General features: G+C 34.5%; 1 protein-coding gene across 2 annotated transcripts in view; it reads left to right on the top strand.

The window, feature by feature from the left end:
* The window catches only part of LOC145287842 (mitochondrial enolase superfamily member 1-like), a 400,234-nt gene that overhangs the window by 47,294 nt on the left and 325,105 nt on the right, over positions 1–27,835 (top strand). Inside the window, exon 1 of one of the 2 annotated variants that reach the window (XM_080135717.1) lies at positions 627–912. The exons of the other annotated variant lie outside the window; for it this stretch is intronic. Within the exon in view, the coding sequence (XP_079991843.1) occupies positions 832–912 (81 nt within the window). The 5' untranslated portion in view covers positions 627–831. Of the gene's footprint in view, positions 1–626; positions 913–27,835 lie in introns of those variants that run through there. 2 annotated transcript variants of the gene reach the window in all.

The following is a 27,835-nucleotide window of genomic DNA, read 5'->3' as shown; positions in this document are numbered from 1 at the left end:
TTCCCTTCCCCCTCCCTTCACTCCTCACATTAAAAATTGGCCTTGTGCCTAATTTGCTCGGTGGGGGAGCAAATAAATACCATCTGTTCTGCAGATGCTGCACTTCTATTTCTTGTTCTCTTTCGGTGGAGGAGAAATCCTTTATGACTGAGACAATTTTTATTTTTGTACCTTTTCTCCACGTTAAAAAACGACCCTGGTGTCTAACTCTGTCCCGTGGGGAGGCATAGTAAATAGGTACAACCACAGTCAATAAATGTCCTTTCTCCCTCTGTGTAACTAAAACTAAGTGAAACTTTTATGAGCAAGTTTTTTTTCTTTCCTAGAATTACCCGTCTGAGGAACATGGGTCTGCTTCCCCACTGTCTATAGCATTAGTTTTCAAGTCCAATGTAAACAAACCATTTTAAAAATCAACCATCATTACTAATCCCCTCGGTATCTCACCGTCTATCTGTTCAACCCCAATAACCTTTATCCTCGAGTGGCCTTTAGGATAGATAAGTAATAACTTTTGTTTTAAAAAATAAAGTAAAAATAAACAAACATAAAACCTCTTTTATACTATAACTATTAAACCGTACAAGCAAGTGGCCTATATTTATCATGTTAACTGATCACATGCTATGTTCTTGTGAGTTAGGTTGGTGTCATATTTTAAATTTATCAAGGTCAGTTATCAGACTTTGAACTTAATTGTTATTCATTGACTCATTACCAACGCGTCTTCATTTTGGAGTTTCAGTTGTAAATTGGAGAAGAAAAAAATCTGTTTCGAGTGTGATTCTTGCCTGGAAACGTTTTCAATCATAGACCTGGGCAACAATAAAAATGGATTGCCAAATTATTGCTTGCAGTGTACGCGATATAAGATTCCCTACGTCGATCGGACTACACGGCTCAGATGCTATGGTAAATATCATTGCTTTTGGTTTGTTTTTGTTTTGTTTTTTTGTTTTTTGTTTTTGTTTGGGTGGGGGGTACTTACTTCCACACGAAGGCAGAGTAGACAAGAGATCGGTTTTTAACGTGAAGAATATCCAGCTCTTAAAAAAAAAGGTGGGGGCATTCAGAGTAGGGTCAAAAATTAAATTTTCCTCAGTCTAGAAGGATTTCTCGTTCCGAGGACAGAAAAGATAAAATGCAGCATTGGAACAGATTCTACACTTTACTTATAGCCAAGAAGTATTGTTCATTTGGCGAACATAATCGACCAAAGTCACCGCTAACTACTTCTGAACAACCTACATTTTGGGGGTGGGGTGTCAGCAGCACAATCTATTTTCTTTTACTTTTTGCTATTTCACTTAAAATGTTGTCGGTAAAAATTTATCAATTACAAAATTTAAAAAAAAAACAAAGAAACATTACTCGGAAGGTGTGTTAATATGACCCCAGCCAGCTTACTTTCCATCAAACTTCTACTCTTAAAAATCACTGCGTTATATATATATATATATATATATATATATATATATATATATATATATATATATATATATATATATATATATCAATAAAAAAGAATGCGAAAAGTATAAAAGCTTATAACTTTTTTTTATTCGTTTTTAATTGGTGACGTGCAGGAATACAAAATAATAATATTATGAAAAAAATTAAAAAACTTTTTTCATAAGTACATAATTTCGACCGATCCTTCAGTCTTCATCGGTATATATATATATATATATATATATGTGTGTGTGTGTGTGTGTGTGTGTGTGTGTGTGTGTGTGTGTGTAAATAATTGCTGTTATCTCATATGAATAAGACACAACACAAATACTAACTTGAATGATTATTTTATTTTTAAGTTAAACACTGCAAAGCATTGGTAAGATACATTATGTAGCAGTTTTTATAAACGCGTGCGTACTGGACTTAGTCGCATGAACTCTCTGACTGTAGTAGTTAAAAAGGACACCCACACCTACCCTCGTCTCTCTGGAAGATAGCAGGCGGTGGGGGACGAGTCAGCAAGCAGGACCACCCGGCGAGAGGAAGGCCAAAGAATCAGAATTGTCTCTTTTTCACTGTAGGGAAAGGAAGGTTTAATATAATGCAAAAGGGAATGGTAGTATTAATTTTACTTTTGTGGCCTAAATCTTTGGTCAGTACATATATATATATATATATATATATATATATATATATATATATATATATATATATATATATATATATATATATCAAAAATGGTAATTAGTAAAACCTGAAGGGAGTGCTCAATACTATCACAGAGCAAATATGCGTTTTATTTTTTATTACCGTTTTATCTGTTCAGTTGCATATGTTTCGGTTGCCGGACCATATTTACGATCCAGCAGCCTCGTCAGACCTTACAAAAATGGCTATTATTATTTGGAAGAACGATGTTAAAAGAAATACGAGAGTAAAAAAAAAAAAGGAAAAAAGAAAGAAAGGAACAGAAAATAAAGAGGGGGCAGAGATGGACACTAATTAAGTTTTAAAGTTTAAAATACCTTAGATTGGAGTGTGTGTGGAAGGGGGTAGTAAATTAAGCTAGGAGTGGGTGAAGATATAGTGATATAGGGAGGTGAGAGGGGGAGATAAAAGGAAGTGGTAAGGGGAGGAGGGGGAGGAATTTCAATTTTGGGTTTTAAGATTTGGCTGTTTTTATTAAAGTTGTTTAGTATATGGAGTATATGAATTGATAGGAGAGAGAAAGAGAGGGAGAGGAGAGAAAAAAGGGTAAGTGTACGTGTCACATGCGTTTGGCAAGGGTACATTTTCGAACGCTCGCAGCGGCCACGGTAAGTCCAAACGTACATTCGACAATGAATTGTTTTAGGCAATTAAGAGTGAATACGCGCGCCAATACACGCGCATATACGCACACATACACATACATACACATATAAATATATACGTATATATATACATATATATATATATATATATACATAAATACACATGTATATATAAAAATATATCAACATACATACACACAACCACATACGCACATACATATATATACACAATGTACGTAGAAACATACATGCCTATAAATGCACACATATGCACACACCTATATATACGTATACACACACACGTATACATACATATATATATATATATATACCCATATATATATATGCACACACATACACATACCTATATGTGTCTATTTATACTAAGTAAATAAAGTAAAGTTAGGATAAATAAATAAAAGAGTATAGTTAATAATTTAAAAATTTTAAATAAGTTAAAAATTTCTATTTATACTAAGTAAATAAAGTAAAGTTAGGATAAATAAATAAAAGAGTATAGTTAATAATGGGAGTTTAGGTACGCATGATAGAATATGTTCCAATACATGTTACTGGTTTAATATTTAGGGGTCTGTATGGATTTGCCTTGCTCATTATGAGGGGGTTTAAGCTATATTGGCTTGTAGAAAAAAAAATATATAAAACGTATATATATATATATATATATATATATATATATATATATATATATCAGAGCAAATAGTTAATAAAACATGTTAAAAAACACTTTGAAAAAGAGTTAAAAACATATTTAATCTGAAAAGGAAACACTTAATAAGTGGATAGTTCTTAATCCGCGGAGTTTCGAAGAAATACTTTCCTTCTCATCAGAGGGTAGGAATTAGCAAAATCCGAGATCGGATTTTGCATACAAAAGTATTTGATGAAACTGCAAGTAAATCAAAGATCTTACTTGATAACAAAAAGTGAAGCAGAGGGAATATGGTGAAAGAAAAGGTGATTACACATGAATGGATATATATATATATATATATATATATATATATATATATATATATATATATATATATATATATATATATATATATAATTATTTACTATAATGATTATTAAATACCTACAGACACTAGTGTTTCTTCCTTTCGTGAATCTTCAGTGCAGGATGTTAGGATTAACATCAGTCGATAGATTCGAACCCAGCGACAGAAGCCATCTCTGGCTTCTGGAGCAAGGACCATGTCCATTCGATTACCGCTAACCGCGAGAAATGCTGTTGAATTTTAAACATTTATTTCATTAAATGTTTTTAACGTCAGTCAGAGTGATCTAATCATTATATGACGATCTGCGCCTATATATATATATATATATATATATATATATATATATATATATATATATATATATATATATATATATGAGCAAGCAGTTAATAAAATATGTTAAAAACACTTTGAAATGAGTTAAAAACATATTTAATCTGAAAAGGAAAGACTAGGTAAATGGATATATATATATATATATATATATATATATATATATATACATATATATATATATATATATACAGAGAGAGAGAGAGAGGGGGGGTCTTTTACTGTGATTTGTTTTTTGTTTCGAGTCTAAATACGAAAATGGAAAATATGATTTTGATATTTTTTCTGAAATCTAATATGGTGGTATGTTGTTTTGGAAGTGTAATATTTTGAATGTTGGGTTTCTATGAATATTAAGTAAGTGTTTTCAATTTTTGTTTTTTTATATATATATATATATATATATATATATATATATATATATATATATATATATATACTAGCAAAGTACCCGCCGTTGACTGAGTTCAAAAACAGCCTACAGAAAATGGACTCTGATTTATGAAAGTATGATAGGTTATGAAAAGGAAGGGTTGTAAATTTGGGTTGAATTTGTGGGTATCAACACCAAAGCAAAATATGATGAAATTAAAAATAAAATAGATAAACCCCATAATTTATTATACCATACCTGTTCATACTGAAACACTTATCACAATATTCTGTGGATCTATATTAAAAAACCTCGCTAAACTTTGTGACATCTTTCCATTCTATGGAGGTCAGGTGCGAACGAACACCCCATAATTTTATTATACCATATTTCTTCAAACAGAAACATAATTATCAAAGTATACTTACACAGATAGATATGAAAAGTCTTTATTAAAGTTTACGCCTATTTTCATTCTATGGAGGCCAGGCGAGAACGCAGACCCCATAATTTTATTATACCATCCCTATTTAAGTTAAAACATACTTATCAAAGTATTCTTATGTACATCTATATCAAAAACCCTTGTAAACGTTTTTTTTTTTTTAATTTTTTAATTTTTTATTTCCATACTTTGTGGACCAGGTGCGAACGCAAACACCACAATTTTAATGAACCCTCGTTCTGCCAGATCAAACATACCCATTCCTGTGTCTCGATATATCTTCTATAATTATATGTAATCAGTTTTTTAAAATAGTCAACCATATAGGAGCCTATTCGTGAACACACACACACACACACACACACGCACACACACACACACACACACACACACACACACACACACACACGCATTCAGCTTTATATTATAGATATAATGCGTGTGCATAACCTCTTATTTGAAATTTCAAAGAATTTGGATTTGCATTAAGTTATTAGGCACCAATTTATCAAAATTCTCAGAATTTCAATATTTTCTTCGACCCTAATGAGCACAAATTTTCAAAAGTGAAAATTTCGTTGTAGTACTTGAAGGTTAGTCTTCTCATCTTGAGTGTCATTTTCATAACTTTTTGGTTAATGTAACCTCCGACCTTCTTAAAGTGTATCTTGTTGAATATTTCTTGCACTGTGATTATGTGAAAAAACAAAAAGAACTGCTGGTTTGAGCTTTTGTCCAATTGAAAGTAAAGCAACATGATATTATTGTAGCTCTTTTGTTAAAACTGCATAAGTATTTATTTAAGCTAGTAGGGACGCCTGGCGTATCCCGGTCATAAAGTATACTTAAATATGATATTTTAATTTTTGCAGATTTCGAATATATTATTATAGAGTTAATGTTCTATCGATTTTTATATATTATAAAGTTGCGATTTCAAAAATAAAAAATCATTATCCATATGACTTGAGTGCATCAGCTTCAATCGAAATCGAAACTAAAACATACATGTATAATATAAAGCTGAACGCGCGTGTGTGTGTGTGTGTGTGTGTGTGTGTGTGTGTGTGTGTGTGTGTGTGTGGTCACGAATAGGCTCCTATATGGTTGACTATTTTAAAAAGCTAATTACATATAATGATAGAAGATGTATCGAGGATCAGGAATGGGTATGTTTGATCTGGCAGAACGGTGGTTCATAAAAATTGTGGTGTTTGCGTTCGCGCCTGACCCCCAAAGTATGGAAATAAAAAATGAAAACAAAAAACGTTTACAAGGGTTTTTGTATATAGATTTACATAAGAATACTTTGATAAGTATGTTTCAAATTAAATAGGGAAAATTGTGGGGCCTGTGTTCGCGCCTGTACTCCATGGCACAAACTTTAACAAAGAATTTTCATATCTATTTGCGTAAGTATACTTTGATAATTATGTTTCAGTTTGAAGAAATATGGTATAATAAAATTATGGGGTGTTCGTTCGCGCTTGACCTTGTTAAACTTTGTGACATATTTACATTCTATAAATGTAAATATGTCACAAAGTTTAACAAGTTTTTTTAAAAGGGGTGAGGGCTCACAATAACACCTTAACTTTAATCTTAATTCACGTTAGCTTTTATTTATTTTTTGGAGTTGAATCATATTGTGTCGAATAAATTCACCTCATAAATTCACGTTCTTATTAAAGTGAAAGCCAAAATAAAAGTCGGAACTTTACACAATTCTCGACACAAATTTTGCATAACTCTGTTTCTTTCCTTCTCTACTTGCACGTGGCACTCTTTCGAAAATAGATAAATAATAAAAAATAAGAACGTTACTTGTTATCGTGTCAAAAGAAGGAAAAAATCCTGCTCACGTGAAAAATTTTAAAAACATTTACATAACCTTTTTATTTTTATTTATGTATCTGTGTAAGCTTTTTTAGAAGGAATTCAGTTAATTACAACCCTTTCTGCGTGTTCTTTACATTACAATAGTACAACCCTGAATCCGACGGTGCAATACTGCACGGTTCAATACTGTAAAACTGAAACGAAGCTGTTCTGCTTGAAAAGGGCACCATTTTCTTCTTATTCATATTTATATTGATTCTTTGCTTTAAAAAACTAAAGTAATTACGTGTTTACCTTTTTGATATCCTATTTTTCTGCTTCGGATTATTTTACTAAAGTAAGTAAAGCTTCATTATTTTTCAAAACTGTTTTTGTTTCTTTGTTTTTCAAATATCGATATTATTTAGTAAGAGTGTTTAGCAGAAAAGCCAACAAACGACTACCCGAAAAAATAAATATACAAGAAATAAATGTTACCATAGTCAATAAAAGTTCAGTTCATGTTTTTTTTTTGTTTTGAAATAGTTTTTAATGCTCTTTACTTGAAATAATTTCAGCGAACAAAACGAAATTTGAGGCGATAACTACTTAAATGAATTTTTATATAAACTACACATGCCATAATCCTCAAGCACAAAATAACGGAAAACATTAAAATATGTTTATAAATATTCCTCCCGTTGACGGAACTCTCTTAAAGTGTTAACACAGAATGCTCAGGTGCCCCTCCTTCCAATTGAAAACAGGGCTCTCCATTTCAAAGTCGCTGCCATTTTGATTTTTTTATAAACCGGTTCGTGAATTAAAAAAAAAAAATTACAAACTACTTAAAAATACAAACCAATGAATTACCATAAAAGTAACTTTTATTGACTATGGTAACATTTATTTCTTGTATATTTATATTATTATATATATATAACATTTTCTCTTTGTAAGGAAACATCATTTTGTTGGTCGCTCTTGACTACGAATGGAAACAAAGTTGATATAAAAAAAATATATTTTGTAAAGATACTTTCATTATATTTTGCTTAGGGTAAAAATTTTGAGTATCAAAACCTATCTGTTTACAACCCCCTCCTTTTCATAACCTATCATACTTTCATCAAATCAATCACAGTCCATTTCCTGTAGGCTGTTTTTGAACCCAGTCAACGACGGGTACTTCTGCTAGTATATATATATATATATATATATATATATATATATATATATATATATATATATATATATATATATATATATATATAACTTCAGGTCCTTCAGTTATAATCGAAACTGAAACCAAAACTTATGAAGAATTCTTGATAAAATTATTTATAAAAAAAAAAAGAGATCACTGGAGTGCTAGATGTATCAGAATTTTGGGGAAGACACAAAACTGCGAATAAAATATAAAAACTCGTAATTTCTCTTTTTAAAGTGGGTTGTTTATTTTCTGTATGGAATATACTTCCAAAATAAACTATTAAAGTTGTTTAAAAAATAATAGAAATATTATTTTTTATTAAAAAAAAAGTGTTTATAAAGTGCCGGTGCGCGTTCAACCAGCCATTTTTTTTATGTATGAAATCAATTGAATTTTACGAGTGAAATTTATTTCAATTTTTAAACTTTAAAAATCTATTAAAATTCTTCTATTGGTTGAATTTTTACGATATTTTCAGGATCAATGTCAAATGTTATGCTCTTTCCAATAAACTAAGTATAATATTTTAGACAAACGTTTTTTTTTAATTCACACCTCCATTTTGAAATGTCTATTAAAATTTAAATAATTAATTTACGTACCAAAGTTTTATATATCACAAATTGAAGATAAAAGATCAATAAATATAATGTTCTAATTAAAAAAAAAGAAGTGTTTTTTGGAAATTTACCTGTAAAGTCCAAAGTGTAAAACCTTTTTTTTTTTTTTTTAAATCACGTGGATATTTTTTTAAATGAAAGCTCATGTTATGCTTATACCGTCAAGTAAGTACCGGACGCTGACGGCAATTTTTTCTATTTCATTCAATGTTTTTTTTATATTTAAAAAAAAAATTCACTCGATAAAGTAGAAATAAGATATAATTATCCAAAACTCGTGTATTTCATCAAGAGAATTAAAAAAAAAATCGGTCGACTGGATTTTTTGTTTAACGGAAAAAACTTATAAGTGAATGTGTGCTTTTTTCACATACGGAGGCCCCAAAATACTAATTTTGGTTAACAGCACGCAATAAAAAGACATATCAATTCTGGCGTTTATAAGCCACCGAAAGATAATCGCGAAAAAAAAATCAGAGATTTCTCTCCCTTTATTTGAACAGTCAATAAATCTGAGTTCGCGTTTTTTTTGTTTTTTTTAATTTTTTTTAATCCTTGTTTAAAAAAGTATTTTATTTAGAAAGGACATGGAATATAAGTATAAATATGGATAAATTCTTAACAATGAACAATGGAAGTACACATTAAATAGAAGTTTTTATAGGTAAGTGATATTTTGGAATTCATATATCTTTTTTTATAATCGAACTAAGTAAAATTTCGTTGATTTTCTTTAAATCTTTTTTAAAGAAAAACGATTTTAAAAAAAACAAATATTGCATAATTTGCTATTAAACTTGTTATTTTTTAAATTTTGGTCTTTGCTCCTTTAATTAAAAAAAAATTACAGTTTGAATTACATTTTTCAAGTAGTTATAAACTTCAAAAGATAGTAAATTGATTTATTCAAGTTCATATACGGCATTTTTAATGGCCGATTCTGATACATCTGCTGGAGTGCTATCAGCTATAATTGAAATCGAAACCAAAACTTATGAAGAATTCTTAGTAAAATTATTTATTACAAGAAATAGAAGTCCATAACAATTAAACGACAGTCACTCGGATGTAAGCGTGACCGTGACACACAAACTAAATAACACACACGTTATCCTATTAGTATATAGATTATGAATTTGTACTTCGTCTGTCTACAAGACTTTACTGTTAAAACCAGGTGCCGGTAAGAATGGTTTCATTTTGATGATAATTTGAAAGAAAGCTCGTCGTTTTTTTCTTCTTTTTTTTTTTTTTTTTTTTTGACAGCTGAGTCGTTTCTTTCTGTTTCTTGACGGACGCTTTTAAAAGGACAAAGGACATCGGACGTTTTTAGCTTGTCTTCTTGCAAAAGAAAAAAAAAACGAAAAAAAAAAAGCAGCTGTGATTTTGCATTTCTTTGTCTTTTGTCTGATGATGCTCTACTAGCGAACAATTCTCCCAGTATTAACGGACGACTAAGACCAGATAATTTATTGTAATTGAGACGCACGAACGTAAGATTTGGAAGGTCGGTGTAAAAGAATAAATTTCCTCCAGTTATTGCTTCTTCACTGAATTTAATTAATTGTTCTAAATATCTAATAAATTTATGCGTAAACTTTACTTTAAGTAATTGGCCATGGTCGGAAACAACCCTTACAAGAGCAGCATATTTGAACACTAGTTCCGTCTGTCTGTCTGCTGTCTGTCTCTATTTCTCTTTTTCAAATTAATTAAATTAACAAGAAAAAAAAAAAAAATAATAATAATAATAATAATAATAATAATAATAATAATAATAATAATAAATTAATATATGCAAATAATGATAATGACACAACATCAATAAGAAAATGAATATTTACATTTAAAGCATAACTCCTATTTTTTGCTAGTCAGCTTCCCTAATCCCACTTCTGGTCCCGTCTTTATGGTATCCCCCCCCCTTCTTTTTACAAAATTCTTTTAGTTTCTTTTCTTTTGGAAAAAGAGATTTTATTCTCTAAGTATTAGAGACATCATAACATCCCGATTATATCAAACAGTAAGTCCATATTTACTGATTTATATGTGATTGATTTTAAAAAACTTTTGAATTTGATTTGAGACCAAAATAATAAATGTTAAAAAAAAAGGTGTCATTTGCAGTCTCTACGAAAGGACTCAGACAAATTTTTGTCTAAATCTTGAAATAAAGTGTATTCACATGTAGGGCAAGTTATGAACAGTATATAGGGTCCAAGCAAAGCCGAGCTACACTGCTAGTATATATATATATATATATATATATATATATATATATATATATATATATATATATATATATACATATATGTGTGTGTGTGTGTGTGTATATAGCCGCACTCATGAGCTGTGAAACAGCGAAACAGTACTATATGTGGATGATATATATATATGTGTGTGTGTGTGTGTGTGTGTGTGTGTGTGTGTGTGTGTGTGTGTGTGTGTGTGTCTGTGTCTGTGTCTGTGTATGTGTGTGTGTCTGTGTTTTCCGAAAACTACGCTTTTACGATTATTTTTACGATTTATTTTTTTCGATTGTATACCAATCTTTTTTTAAAGTAGAAGTCCTACGTTTGTTAAATATAACAGAGCATATATATAATGTACAACAATTTTGTTATATTCCAAAGCCCAAGCGTTTATTCATTTTGCCGATCATTCTTTCAAAAATAACCACTTCAGTATATTTTAACAGTATAAAAATAACAAACTTCAGTGTATATATATATATATATATATATATATATATATATATATATATATATATATATATATATATATATAATTTAAAGGAGATTAGAAAAGGCGAAAAATTAAAAGGTAAATATTTGTATGTATATATATATATATATATATATATATGTGTGTGTGTGTATTTTTATATATATATGTATGTGTATTTATGTATATATGTATGTATATGTGTATATGTATATATGTGTATGCGTGTATATATGTATATATATGTGTATGTGTCTATGAGTTTTATTAGAAATATATTATTATAATATTGTACTTAAACTAAATTTAGATTTATAATTTTACTCTATTTTATTTCTATCTCTAACTCATATTAATTTTCTTATCACGTTAAATCCATACCTTTATTTTAATTTTTTCCAGATACATCTGCCTTACTTTAATGCTAGGTTTATTTATGGTGTCTTTTACATATACTAAAAACCCTTCCCAATACTTTGCTGATGAGGAAACTTTGTTTGTTAAAAACACTATATGTAAAAATTATTGTCCGTAGCTTGATGTCTACCACAATAAAAACATTGTTTTCCGAAACGATCGTACAAATTATTGATTTTGTTGTTGTTCCTTCTTATGAAATGGATTTTTAATTTAATTCTAATTTGATTTTTAAATTATCAATCACATTACTAAATATATATATATATATATATATATATATATATATATAATGACGGCAAAAAAAAAAATATATATATATATGTATATATATAGCCGGCAAAAAAAGAAATATATACACACACACACACAATCGCACACACACACATATATATATATATATATATATATATAACTACTTCATTTATTCAAATAAAATTAATATACGAAAGTATAAATTTATGCGTAAACTTTACTTTAAGTATTTACTTCAAAAGTGCTCAATTCGTAGGTAGAGCTAGTTAGTAAGTTATAAAATATATATGGCGATTAAGCTACACTGAATATTCCGCGTTTCATCCACTCTAGGACTCTTTAGGCTTATGCGCGAATTTTGTGGTTGTCTGTCGTTTTTATATACGCACCTTCTATTGAGATTTTAGTTAACCAATCAGCTTCCTAGTATATATATATATATATATATATATATATATATATATATATATATATATATATATGTATATATATATATATAGTGCCGGCAAAAAGAAGTTATTTTTTTAAATTGACGTGAACACAAGAATATTTCAATTAAAGGTCAAATATGAACAGGTATAATTATAGAGGAATAAAAGACGAATTAAATGAGGTATAGTTTGTTTAAACAGATATTAAATTTAGCTTTAATTTGCAGTTTTTGAAAAGATTACAAGTGTGGACTTTTTTTTGCTGCCTGCGTATATACAGAGAGAGATGGGGAGTGAGAGAGATACATAGCTTATTTATTTAATAAGTATGTTACATATTTTAGACACATATCATGGTTTCATTGGCGTGAATTGACCTTTACCATTTAAAAGACTGTTAAAATTCTATTTAAATCATCAATGACGAAATGAAAACAAAGCGAATCGAGTTCAAAACGAATTCACCGACAAATCTTACCAATTAATCAGCTCAATCATTCCTTTGGAATAAGTTACCATTTCAGTGGGGGTGGACTGTATGTTAATATGGGTTTAATCGTAATTAAATATTGTTTACAATAATATAATTGCTGATAATTGTTTCAAGAATGTAATCAAATTTAGGTTATTGTCTGTTGTGCAACTTATGGGTTGCTGAGCGGATTAGATACTGAATGGGTTCATTAAAAGGTTTGAGTATAATAATTATATTAATATCAGTGATGGGACGATCCCAATATTTTTCCCGATTCTGATACAATAACCAATTCTGTACTAAATTCCCGATTTTGATACAATCACTTATTTCAATTCCGATTCTTCATAAATCTCTAAATATTTAACAATAGTTGTTATTTATTTCCAATTACAGTAAAAATATACGTTGAATGTACAGATATTTTCTTAAACATAAAAATGCACTTGTAGGGATGATCTGTAGGTTTTAGTTTTACTGGTAGTTTAAAAATCAATAAATATTTATTATTTATCAGTATAACTAGCAGCAGAATATTTGGCTTCAAACAAAATTAAATAAAGAAAATTAAAAGAATCGTTTCTGACATCGGAAAATAGGCATAATTTTTTCCGATTCTGATACTGATTCCAATAAATCCCAAAAGCTCCGATTTTTCCGATTCCCGATTCCTATTCCGATTAATCGTCTCAACACTAATTAATGTACTGTGCTGTTATATTCAAACACTCTGATAGACTCATAAGCGTTATTAAAGATTAACAGAATTATTTTAATACAAATAACCAACCCGAACCCCTATAAAGACACAAGACAATATTGCGATAAGCAACTCTATATTAACCTATCGACAATTAAGCCCCGTTTCACAGTTATAAATACTCCCAACCACTTAATTTGAGCCTTCTTTCACTGTAAAATATACTCCCATAAATTTAATTTGAGCTTTCTTCACTGTTAAAAATACTACCATCCACTTACTTTGAGCAGCTATTAAAGATACTCCAATCCAATTAATTTGAGCTCTCTTTCACTGTTAAAGATATTCCCATCTACTTAATTTGAGCTCTCTTTCACTGTTAAAGATACTACCATCCACTTAATTTTAGCTCGCTTTCACTGTTAAAGATTCTCAAATCCACTTAATTTGAGCTGTCTTTTACTGTTAAATATAATCCTATCAAATTAATTTGAGCCTTGTTTAACTATTAAAGATACTCCCATCCACTTAATTTGAGCCTTCTTTCACGGTTAAAAACACTCCCACATACTTAATTTGAACTCTCTTTCACTGTTAAAAATACTCCAATCCACTTAATTTAAGCCCTCTTTCACTGTTAAAGATACTCCTATCCACTTAATTTGAGCCTTTTTCACTGTTAAAAATACTTCCATCCACTTAATTTGAGCTCTCTTTCACTGTGAAAAATACATACATCCACTAAATTTGAGCCCTCTTTTGCTGTTAAAGATACTCCCATGCATTTAATTTGAGCCTCTTTCACCGTTAAAGATACTCACATCTACATAATTTGAGCCTTCTTTCACTGTTAAAGATAGTCCTATCAACTCAATTTCAGCTCTATTTCACTTTTAAAGATTCTCCCATCGACTTAATTTGAGCCGGCTTTCACTGTAAAAGATACTCCCATCCACTTAATTTTAGCCCTATTTCACTAGTAAATATACTCTTATCCACTTCCATGGTTAAAGATACTACTATCCACTTAATTTGAATGCTTTTCACTGTTAAAGATACCCTTATCTACTTAAATTCAGCTCTCTTTCATTAAGATACTCACATCCACTTAATTCGAGCTCTCTATCACTGTTAAAGATACTCCCATGTACTTAATTTGAGCCCACTTTCACTGTTAAAGATACTCCTATGTACTTAGTTTGAGCCCACTTTCACTGTTAAAGATACTCCTATCCACTTAATTTGAGCTCTCTTTCATTGTAAAAGATACTCCAATCCACTTATTTGAGCCTTCTGTCACTGTTAAAGATACTCCCGGTAGAGAAAGTGGCTACTAAGAATCAAGATGGCGCCCGCATGCGTTTATGTGGAAAAAAGTCTCGTGGAATCTTGGGGAATCTCGGAGAATCTCGTACCCTGATTCCATTAATAACGAGAGGAGGAAAGCGGGAAGAGAGACGAGTTTGAGTCACGAAAACGAACGGACGTGTGTAAAAGAAGAGGTAGAAGAAAAGAGTGTGGTGAAGGAAATAAACAAGGACTCGGTTGAAAGTAGAGTTGTAACAAACACAAGCTATTCCGGCATGACGTCAGGATTTGACCCCAAGCTAATTCCCCTGTTTGATGGCAGTAGCACTGATCACTCAGTGCAGGAATGGGTGGAAAAAGCAGAATTAATATATCAGCTCAGTGGGGTGAAGCATATAGAATGCGTGGTCCCAATGCGCCTCACTGGGGGAGCATATGCAGTATACCAGCAGTTGGCTGATGAGGAAAAAACAGATTTTGCCTGCATCAAGCACGCCCTTTTTCAGCATTTGCATTAGATCCAATTACTGCATAGAAGGAATTCATGGCCCGAAAATTACATCCCGGGGAAACGGTGGATATGTATCTGGCTGAGCTAAAAAAGCTATCGGTCCTCTTTGGAGGGATGTCAGACAAAGGCTTGGTGTGCGCCTTTGTTGCAGGATTACCTAAGAGTGTGGAAGATCTGCTCCGTGCCTCATCCCAAGTGGACGAGATGGACATATCAGAAGTATTGGCGCGGGCACGAGCAATACTAAAGAAAAGCCCTAATACTATAGACCAAGTGGCAGCTGTACAACCATCACAGGTTGGATTGCAGGACCTGGGCGCAGCTACAACCTGCTATAAGTGTGGAGGACCCAACCATTTGGCCCGTGATTGTCTTTTGTCACGTCAACCAACTCGGAAACTTGACGGGCCGCAGTGCTACAAGTGCAAAAAACGCGGACACCTGGCCCGCACCTGTCCGGGAAACGGGCAAGGGGAAGAAGCTACAGCGCCAGTCTTCTCCCCAGATCGTCATTGAGCAGGGCGCTACCCACTGTAAGCATACACATTAATGGAAGCGAGCGCCTCGCGCTTGTGGACACTGGGTGCACCCAGACTCTCGTAAGCAAGATATGCTGTGCCACTTGGAAAGCAGAGAAAATTCCGGTACTAACTGTAGGCGGAGGTTCACTAGCCTCTTGTGGGGTGAGCATTATCCATGCAAGCATCAACGACGGGACTGCAGTAGCCGTGCGAGCCCTGGTGATGGAGGGAGAGCTTCTCGGGTACGACCTACTCCTGGGTATGGACTTGATTACACAACTGGGTGGAATTACTGTGGACAGAACCGGCAAGGTACAGTTCTCCCGATGTGAGGAACATGTTTGTGCTGCCATAACTCTCGACGAGCCTGACTTTCATGCAGAGTATGATAGAAACACCAATGCATGGACGGCGTCTTGGAAGTGGTCAAACGATCAGCCACCAATATCCTTGTGAAACCGGTTATCGGAATATCCCCCACCCATGTGGCTAAGGGAACAGTATGAAGAAGAACTGCAAACGTGGATCGACAATGGCTGGCTTCTTCCATACCCAGAGGATGAGCTTGGCCCCCCGTGAGGGCTGATTCCCTTGATGGCCGTCGTACAAGAGACCAAACAAAAGGTTCGCCCTGTCCTAGACTACCGTGAGCTCAATGAGCATGTCGACCCATATACAGCAAGGGCTGATGTGTGTGCACTCAAATTAAGGGAGTGGCGACAGCAGGGATCGAATGTGGCAACTCTGGACCTATGCAGGGCCTATCTGCAAATACGCATTGTGGCCATTTCAGACTGTGGAAATTAGAGGAACCCAATATTGTCTAACCAGGCTAGGGTTCGGTCTAAATGTGGCCCCAGGCATTATGACAGCAATCATGCATGCTATCCGGCAGCAAGATGAGACAGTGCAACAGGCAACAGGCAACATCTTCATACATTGATGATATATTCGTCACTGAGAACCTCATGTCAGCGCAATTGGTTAGAATGCACTTTGAAAGCTTTGGACTGACATGTAAGGAACCAGAGCGTCTGTGCGATGGAGCAAAAGTTCTTGACCTGCACGTGCGCAGTAGCAAGGAGGGACTTTGCTGGAGAAGAGGAAGTCACGTTCCCAAGGTCCCATCAAACATCACTTGACGAACAGTGTTTTCGCTTTGTGGAAAGATGGTAGGCCATTTCCCTGTGTGCGGTTGGCTCAGGGTGGCCGTGGCAGCCATAAAGAGACGTGCAACAGCCGTGTCGTCGGGATGGGACGATGCAGTACACGATGTCACCCTAAGGAGCATGTTGACAGAGACTGTGTCCAGAGTGACCAGTGATGAGACCGTTCAGGGAAAGTGGTGCGTCAGCGGGAATGAGTTCACGGTCTGGGTGGATGCTAGTTCACTGGCCCTTGGAGTTGCCCTTGCAGTTAATGATTCCATTATTGAAGATGCCTGTTGGCTTCGGCCAGAGAATGATTCGAGGCACATAAACCTGGCCGAACTTGATGCTACATTGAAGGGCGTTAACTTGGCGCTTCAATGGCACGCCAAGGTTCTACATATCATGACTGACTCGGCATGCACTCATCGGTGGATAACCGATGCATTAAGTGGACGAGCACGGCTGACGACACGAGCATCGAGTGAGATGTTAATTCGAAGACGGCTTGCCACCTTGGTCGACACCATCACAGAGTACGACCTGACCGTGGACGTAATGTTGATCAGGTCTGCGCTCAACAGAGCAGATGCTTTGACAAGAGTCCCTCAACGATGGTTTCTGGCTGGTGCTCGGAGAGATGCTGATAATCTGCAAAACACATGTGCAGCAGTTGTGTGTAATGTGGATGCAGCGCGCATCATGGACATTCATCGACAGTGTGGACATCCTGGCATCAAGCGGACACTGTACTTTGTCAAGATGATTGATCCAGGAGTAGGAAAAAAAGATATCCGAAGAGTGGTGGAAAGTTGCGAGGCCTGCCAATCCATCGACCCAGCTCCAGCACGATGGAAGAAAGGGGAGTTAGGAGTGAGTGGTTTTTTAGCCCTTTTTTTCACTGTGAAAAATACTCCCATCCACTTAATTTGAGCTCTCTTTCACTGTTAAAAATGTTCCCATCAACTTTTTTTGACTGAGAAAGATACTCCCATCAACTTAATTTTACCGTTTGTTCACTTAATTTGAGCTTTCTTTTACTGTTAAAAATACTCCCATCTACTTAACTTTAACCCACTTTCACTGTTAAAGATACTCCCATCCCATCTGTTTAATTTGAGCTCTCTTTCACTGTTAAAGATACTCCCATTTTACACTTTCACTGATAAAGATACTCCTATCCACTTAATTCTTTCATTGTTAAAAATAATCCCATTCACTTATTTGAGCTTTCTTTCACTGTTAGAGATACTTAATTTGAGCCCACCTTCACTGTTAAAGATACTCCTATCCTCTTAATTTGAGCTCTCTTTCATTGTTAAAGATACTCCCATCTGCTTTATTTTATTTTAGCGTTCTGTCATTGTTAAAGATACACCCATCCATTAATTTGAGCTTTCTTTCATTGTTAAAAATGCTCCCATCTACTTATTTAAAGCCCTCTTTTACTGTTAAAGATACTCCCATCAACTTAATTGAAGCCTTCTTTCACTGTTAAAAATACTCCCATCCACTTAATTTTAGCCTTCTTTCACCGTTTAAGATACTCCCATTCACTTAATTTGAGCCCTCTGTTAAATTTGAGCCTTCTTTCACTGTTAAAGATACTTTCATCTACTTAATTTGGGCTCTCCTTCACTATTAAAGATACTCCTTCTTAAACATATAAACCTCACCTAGGTAATAAACTATAATTATAACAATAGGTTTACACTTAAATACACCACTAAATTATTATTATTATTATTATTATTATTATTATTATTATTATTATTATTGGCTCACATGGAGCTTTCACACAAGTCAACAAACGATCTGATTGGAAACCTGTGGTGTTCTCTGGAGGCTGAGTGACAACAAGTCTCCCCAGACGTCCAGTTCTCTCCACCTTCTTCGATAGCATTTGCAAATGAATTTGCATTATTGCAACAGCCTCTTACCATTGATTTCTCGCCGGCAGTGACCATTGGTTAATACTGGAATTTGAGTGGCACTAAGCCTCCCCAAAGTCCCAGTTCTCTTTGCACTTGTCCAACCAAGGTCTGGCTGGCGCTCTCTCCTCGGTCTTTCAGTCCTTATTAACCCTTCTCAGCTCTTTGGTATCACTTTTTTATTGGGAGGACGGTGTTGAAACTATGGGGAGGGATGCATTATGGGTGGTGTAGAACTTGTAGATATGCAGCTTCGGTGTTCTTCATTCCCTGTAACGCTTATTCGTTATGTTGTCTTGTATTATTCTCCGCATTCAAGGGGTTTCCTTAATATTTCAGCTGTTTTCATTATCATTAGTCGTTGTACGTTTGCAGTTATTCCTCTGATTCCAATTTCTGACATTCTTTTTTCAAAGTTTTTCGGAATTGGTCCTAGTGCTCCTACTATTATCGGTACTATTTTGATTTTCTTCATCATCCAAATCCCTTTTAACTCTCTGGCTAGCTCTGTGTATTTATTTCGTTTCTCCTTTTTTCTTTCATACTCACCCTATGGTCAGCTAGGACAGCAAAGTCTACGATTTTTCTTTCTTGTTAATTATTACAACATCTGGTTTTCTTGCCTGGATGGATTTGTCCGTTTGTATGTCCATGTCCCATAGGATTTTATGGTTCTCGTTTTCGACTGCTGTTGCAGGTTTATGCTCAAAATGCAGTTGTTTGCACAATTCCCAGTGCACCGCCCTCCCCACTTGGTCATGCCTGTTTTTGTATTCCTTTTGGGCAAGTTTGCTGCATTCACTTACTATATGGTTTATCGTTTCGTCTCTTTGTCCAAAGAGTCTGCATTTGCTGTTTTCTTGTATTTTATCGATTCTTACTTTGATATGGTTGGTTCTTATCAAGTTATCTTGTGCTGCAGTTATTAGAGATTCAGTTTCTCGGTTTATATGTCCTTTTCGCATCCATGTCCAGGTGTTTTCATTATTCTCATCTTTTGTCATTCTTATGAATCTCTCATGGAGTTGTTTCTCTTCCCATTTCTCTTTTCTCGTTTTATCATTTGTCTCTCTGTTTTCTGCTTTGTTGTTTTTTCTGTGTCTCTCGCTTCCATAATTATTCTTTCAGTGTTTTGCATTATGTATTTTTCTAGTTCTTTTTTGTGTCCTTCACACAGTCTTCTATACAGATCAGTCCTCTCCCGATGTCTTTCCTTTTCACATAGAGTCTGTCAATCTCGTCCTTTGGGTGTAGTGCATTATGCATGGTCATAAGTTTCCTTGTTTTCTGGTCGAGTTGTTTCCGTTCTTCTTTTGTCCACCCTATAAACGGTCCAGAGTATCTTACTAGTGATACTGCCCATGTATTTTTTATTAGGTTTCTGCTATATAATTTCGTTTCCAGGAGTTTTCTTGTTGTCCTGAGGTACTCCTTTCCAATTTTCTCTTTCATTTCTGTTGCTCTGATGGTGTCTGCTTCCAGAATTCCCAAGTATTTATAGTCGTCTTGTTCCCCTAGTGCCCTCATTTCTGTTTGGTTGGGTAGTTCCATGCCTTCTGTCGTTACAAGCTCTCCCTTTCTTATAACTAGTTGTGCACACTTTTCCATTCCAAATTCCATTTGGATATCTTGGCTGAAGATCCTAGTAGTGTTAATTAGTGTCTCTAGCTCCTTTTCGGTCCTTGCAAAAAGTTTCAGATCGTCCATGTACATCAGGTGGTTCATTTTTTCCTCTGTATTGGAAAACTTGGCACTTTCTCAGAATACTGTTCAAGGGCACCATGGCTATGATGAACAGTAGTAGTGATAGCGAGTCTCCTTGGAAGATACCTCTTTGTATGTTAATTTCTGTTATGTGTTGTCCATCAGCTGTCAATTCCAGTCTCCATGTTTTCATTGCATTTTCTATCATATTGATGATCCTGCTTGGTATTTTATACATTTTTAGGCATTCTATTATCCATGCTGGAGGGATCCTGTCATACGCTTTTTTGTAGTCAATCCATGCCATGGCTAAATTCTTTCTCCTCCTTTTTACCTCCTTTAGGATCTTTTGATCTATATATAGCAGGTCATGTGTTCCTCTTTTTCCTTTTTGGCATCCTTTCTGCTCCTCGGGGATGAGTCCACGGTTATTCAGGGAGTGGTAGATTTGTTCCCTCAGTTGTACTGTCAGTATCTTCCACATGGTGGGTAAGCACGTGATTGGCCCATAGTTGCTAGGGATGGTCCCTTTCTCTGTGTCTTTCTGTAGCAGTGTGGTTCTACCTTTTGTCATCCAGTCTGGTACGCTTGCTTCCTGTATACATCTTCTCAGGTTTTGGGCTAGTCTTTCGTGTAAGGTTGTGAATTTTTTGAACCAGTATGCATGTATCCCGTCGTGTCCTGGTGCTCTCCAGTTTGCCATTTTTTCCTATGGTTTTCTTTAGGGTTCCCTTGCTGATTTCATTCACTGTTCCTTCTTCTATTTGTTGTAACTCTTCTTTCATATCTTTCAGCCATTTGACATTTCTATTGTGATCTCGTCGCTCTTCCCATATTTTACTTCAGTTGAGTTTTGTTTCTGTCGGATTTGGTTGTTCTGTTTTTGTTTTTCCTCCGTTCACATTTTGGTAGAATTGGCTTTCATTAGTTTCAAATGTTCTGTTTTGTTTGCATTGTTCAGATTTATATCTATATCGTCTCAATCTCGCTTCTTTTGCTTTTATTTTTTGGTCCAGTTCTTCATGTTTCTTGTTTAGCCTCTCCCTGTCAGTTACATTTCCAATATTCCGTTTTCTCCACATTGCTTTCTTCCTGTTGATCATTTTGGTTTCTTTTTTATATTTGTGTATTTGAGTTTCTAATCTAATTTCCCATCCAGGTTTTGTCGGTCCGCTTGTCCCCGGTTGTTTTTCTGATTTGAGATTCATACTTACCATTTTGGCACATGTGTAAATGAGGTTGTTTAAGTCTGTGATTGTATTTGTTGGGATGTGTGGGAGGAGCTTGTTAATTTTCTCTGTTTCTGTTTTTAATTTCTTCTGCTCTTGGTTCCTTAACGATGGAACAGTGACGGCTCGTGCCTGGAGCTGTGGAACTGCAGCACCCCCAAGTCATTTCTACTCATTATTATCGATACACGTTAAAAAGAATACGTTTATTTTTTTTCTTTGTATGTGATAATATATCATATTAATTATATATATATATATAAAAAATTTTAAATCTATAAAAATCGATAGAACATTAACTTTATAATACATATACGAAATCTGCAAGAATTAAAATATCATATTTAAGCATACTTTACGACCGGGCTTTGCTAGGTGTTCATGATAGCTTAGATACTTTTGTAGTTTTAACAAAAAGAGCGTCTCCCTTTACACTAAACATCTACAGAATACCCATATCAGTATATTACATATGAATGAGTCCTCTGTGGAATTTCCATAGGTTATGCTAGTTATTATTGTTATTATCATTATTATTATTATCATCATCTATATAATATACTGCTTATTCTTTCCTTAGTTACACTTTGGAAAAGGCCAAGTACAATTTTTGAAGGGAAAACTACTTTAAAAAAAAAGCCAAATTTGCAAACTTTTGCTTTAAAAGGACCAATCTGGCAATTCTGGACAAGAAAATGTGAGTGACCTCTCTTTGATGTAGCCTCGTTTTCGAATATCATTATAATAATATATGAGCATTGTTGTAATTGTGTGAGAAAGGAAGTAAGTAGTTATTTCGATATGCCGCAGTTCTTCACCAGCGAAAGAAAGGAACATTCAAAAGAAACAGGGCAAAAAAAGAACAATGTTTGCCAAGAAATGCTGGACTGAAGGAGTAAATTAAAGACTGTCTCTTTAATGCGATTTTATTATTCATATTTAACTATGTAGCACAATATTCCTTTCTGAGGATTTAATGCTGCTTATTAATTTATCTTATTTGGGGAAGTTCTATATTTAAAATATAATGGCATTATTTTCATAGGAATGTTAATAAACTCATATTTGTAGCGGGTTATTGTTTTTTTTTTCTGTCCCATTTTTCTGTCAGAAAAATTACAACTTTATCAAAACAATCAAAATATTGTTGATTAAATATATTTCTCTTTCATATCATATCTCTATTATTTGTACTCACTAGGAATTTTCGCACAGACCATCATTAAAGTTTTCTCTCTGTCAGCAATCTGTGATTTTCCCTGGAGACTACATGACAACAGGTCTCCTTAGATTACCAGTACTCTCCATCTCTTTCTATAACCATTACAAATGAATCTGCATTATCACAACAGCCGTTTATCATTGGTTTCTTACTAGCAACGACCATTGGCTTTTACTAGAATCTGGGTTGTAATAAGTCTCTCCAAGGTTCCAATCTTTTTCGCACTTATCTAGTTTAGGTTTTGTTAATACTTTCTCTCCTCAGTCTTTCTATCCTCCTTAACCCTTCACGACTATTTGATGTGATGTCAGTTGATGCCAACACTATAATGTTTTTTTCTTTTAAGGAGGATAAGTTAACTTACAATAATATCGTTTCAGATTTCTTCGTTCCATATGGTGTTCCTCTATCTTTTTGTTTGACTTCTATTGCAATTTTCACAGTGTTTGGTTAGCGTTTGTAATTCATGTGTATTAGTATTTGCATTCAAGTGTTTTCCTTAATATTTCAGTCGTTTTATTATTGTTATCCGTTGTGTCCTCTCAGCCATCCCTTTGATTCCAATCTTTCCTATTCTTTATTCAAAGTTTTTTTGTGTGATTGTCAGCAGTACTTCTATCTAGTGGTGTTATCTTGATTTTCTTCATCTTCCAGATCGTTTTCAGCTATCTGACCAGTTCCGTATATTTGTTTCTTTTCTCCGTCTCCTTGATATTCAAACTTTGGTCTGCTGGAACAGCAAAATTTACGATCTGACATGACTTTTTTCTTCTTAACTATTATGACATATGGTTTTCTTGCTTGAGTTGTTGTTGTTGTTGTTGTTGTTGTTGTTGTTGTTGTTGTTGTTGGCGGCGGCGGCGGCGGCGGCTCACATGGGGCTTTCACACAGATCAACAAACGATCTGATTGGAAACCTGTAGTGTTCTCTGGAGGCTGAGTGACAACAAGTCTCCCCAGACGTCCAGTTCTCTCCACCTTCTTCGATAGCATTTGCAAATGAATTTGCATCATCGCAACAGCCGCTTACCATTGATTTCTCGCTGGTAGTGGCCATTGGTTTATACTGGAATTTGAGTGGCACTCAGCCTCCTCAAGGTCCCAGTTCTCTTTGCGGTTGTCCAACCGAGGTCTGGTTGGCGCTTGCTCCTCGGTCTTTCACTCCTTATTGACCCTTCTCGGCCCTTTGGTATCATTTTTTTTGGTAGGGAGGGGACGGTGATGAAAAAATGGGGGGGATGCATGATGGGGGTGTAGAACTTGTAAATATGCAGTTTCGGTGTTCTTCATTCCCTGTAACGCTTATTCGTTATATTGTCTTGTATTATTCTCCGCATTCAAGGGTTTTCCTTAATATTTCAGTCGTTTTCATTATCGTTAGTCATTGTACTTTTGCAGTTATTCCTCTGATTCCAATTTCTGACATTCTTTTTTCAAGTTTTTCAGAATTGTTCCTAGTGCTCCTACTATTATCGGCACTATTTTGATTTTCTTCATCATCCAAATCCCTTTTAACTCTCTGGCTAGCTCTGTGTATTTGCTTCATTTCTCCTTTTCTTTCATACTCACTCTGTGATCAACTGGGACTGCAAAGTCTACGATTTGACAGGATTTTTCTTTCTTGTTAATTATTATGACATCTGGTCTTTTTGCTTGGATGGGTTTGTCCGTCTCTATGTCCAGTCCCATAAAATTTTGTGGTTCTTGTTTTCGAGTGCTGTTGTTGGTTTATGCTTGTACCATTTGTCTGTACGCTCAAAATGCAGTCGTTTACACAATTGCTTGGTCATGCCTGTTTTTGTATTCCTTTTGGGCAAGTTTGCTGCATTCACTTACTATATGGTTTATCGTTTCGTCTCTTTGTCCACAGAGTCTGCATTTGCTGTTTTCTTGTGTTTTATCGATCCTTGCTTTGATATGGTTGGTTCTTATCAAGTTATCTTGTGCTGCAGTTATTAGAGATTCAGTTTCTCGGTTTATATGTCCTTTTCACATCCATGTCCAGGTGTTTTCATTATTCTCATCTTTTGTCATTCTTATGAATCTTGCGTGGAGTTGTTTCTCTTCCCATTTCTCTTTTCTCGTTTTGTCGTTTGTCTCTCTGTTTTGTTTTTTTTTCAGTGTCTCTCGCTGCCATAATTATTCTTTCAGTGTTTTGCATTATGTATTTTTCTAGTTCTTTTTTGTGTCCTTCACACAGTCTTCTATACAGATCAGTCCTCTCCCGATGTCTTTCCTTTTCACATAGAGTCTGTCAATCTCGTCCTTTGGGTGTAGTGCATTATGCATGGTCATAAGTTTCCTTGTTTTCTGGTCGAGTTGTTTCCGTTCTTCTTTTGTCCACCCTATAAACGGTCCAGAGTATCTTACTAGTGATACTGCCCATGTATTTTTTATTAGGTTTCTGCTATATAATTTCGTTTCCAGGAGTTTTCTTGTTGTCCTGAGGTACTCCTTTCCTATTTTCTCTTTCATTTCTGTTGCTCTGATGGTGTCCGCTTCCAGAATTCCCAAGTATTTATAGTCGTCTTGTTCCCCTAGTGCCCTCATTTCTGTTTGGTTGGGTAGTTCCATGCCTTCTGTCGTTTCCAGTATATTTTATAACTAGTTGTGCACACTTTACCATTCCAAATTCCATTTGGATATCTTGGCTGAAGATCCTAGTAGTGTTAATTAGTGTCTCTAGCTCCTTTTCGGTCCTTGCAAAAAGTTTCAGATCGTCCATGTACATCAGGTGGTTCATTTTTTCCTCTGTATTGGAGAACTTGTATTCGGCTTGGCACTTTCTCAGAATACTGTTCAAGGGCATCATGGCAATGATGAACAGTAGTAGTGATAGCGAGTCTCCTTGAAAGATGCCTCTTTGTATGTTAATTTCTGTTATGTGTTGTCCGTCAGCTGTCAATTCCAGTCACCCTGTTTTTATTGCATTTTCTATTACATTGGTGATCCTGCTTGGTATTTTATACATTTTTAGGCATTCTATTATCCATTCTTGGGGGATCCTGTCATACGCTTTTTTGTAGTCGATCCATTCTTTCTCCTCCTTTTTACCTCATTTAGGATCGTTTGATCTATATATAGCAGGTCATGTGTTCCTCTTTTCCCTTTTTGGCATCCTTTCTGCTACTCGGGGATGAGTCCACGGTTATTCAGGGAGTGGAAGATTTTTTCCTTCAGTTGTGCTGTCAGTATCTTCCACATAGTTGGTAAGCACGTGATTGGCCTATAGTTGCTAGGGACGGTTCCTTTCTCCATGTCCTTCTGTAGCAGTGTGGTTCTACCTTTTGTCATCCAGTCTGGTACGCTTGCTTCCTGTATACATCTTCTCAGGTTTTGGGCTAGTCTTTCGTGTAAGGTTGAGAATTTTTTGAAGCATTATGCATGTATCCCGTCGTGTCCTGGTGCTCTCCAGTTTGCCATTTTTCCTATGGTTTTCTTTAGGGTTTCCTTGCTGATTTCATTAACTGTTCCTTCTTCTATTTGTTGTAACTCTTCTTTCATATCTTTCAGCCACTCGGCATTTCTATCTCGTAGCTCTTCCCATATTTTACTACAGTTGAGTTTTGTTTCTGTCGGATTTGGTTGTTCTGTTTTTGTTTTTCCTCCGTTCACATTTTGGTAGAATTGGCTTTCATTAGTTTCAAATGTTCTGTTTTGTTTGCATTGTTCAGATTTATATCTATATCGTCTCAATCTCGCTTCTTTTGCTTTTATTTTTTGGTCCAGTTCTTCATGTTTCTTGTTTAGCCTCTCCCTGTCAGTTACATTTCCAATATTCCGTTTTCTCCACATTGCTTTCTTCCTGTTGATCATTTTGGTTTCTTTTTTATGTTTGTATATTTGGGTTTCTAGTCTTATTTCCCATCCAGGTTTTGTCGGTCCGCTTGTCCCCGGTTGTTTTTCTGATTTGAGATTCATACTTACCATATTGGCGCCTGCGTGAATCAGATTGTTTAAGTCTGTGATTGTATTTGTATTGTGGGAGGAGTTTGTTTACATTCTCTGTTTCTGTTATTAATTTCTTCTGCGCTTGGTTCCTTTACGATGGGAGCTTTTTTTCCCTCATTCATCAGTTGTATTATTTTATTTATTTTATTTGCTTAATTCTCTGTTAGTTCTGTTTCATTGTTCTCGGTTTCCACGTTCTTCATTGGTACTCGGCCTTTGGTGTTTTTACTTGTGAGGCTTCGACTTGTGGGGTTGCTTTACGTGCGGTTCCGTTGGGGGATGCTTCTTGTTCAATTTCATCATTTACTTTTCGCTGGATTTCTGTTAGTTCTAGTTTAGAAAGCCAACCTTTCTTGAGTATCAGTCTTGCTTGGTCCGCAATTCTTTGTTCTGTCGTATGGTAGTCACTGGATAGGTCCTGTTATGATTTAATTTGTTGTTAAGAGTTATCCCCTTGGGATTGACATTCATAATAAAAGCGCCCTCTGTTTCATTTTCCCGCTCGATCCTTTCAAGAGCGTACGTGTATTTTACAGTTAATAAAACCTTTCTAAAAGGCAATTCTTTACTTACTGATACTATTCACTTCAATTTTATTAACTGTAAAAAAAAAAAAAATAATAATAATGGATCGAATCTTACGTCCCGACAGATTCGAGGTGGAACCTACATGCCCTAATTCCGAAAAATCCTATAGGCATTGGAAATTA

This window comes from Euprymna scolopes, chromosome 11 (assembly GCF_053919585.1).
Source record: "Euprymna scolopes isolate OS-2025 chromosome 11, ASM5391958v1, whole genome shotgun sequence".
In the NCBI taxonomy this organism is placed as follows: Eukaryota; Metazoa; Mollusca; class Cephalopoda; order Sepiida; family Sepiolidae; genus Euprymna; species Euprymna scolopes.
This window is presented reverse-complemented; position numbering and strand designations above follow the sequence as displayed.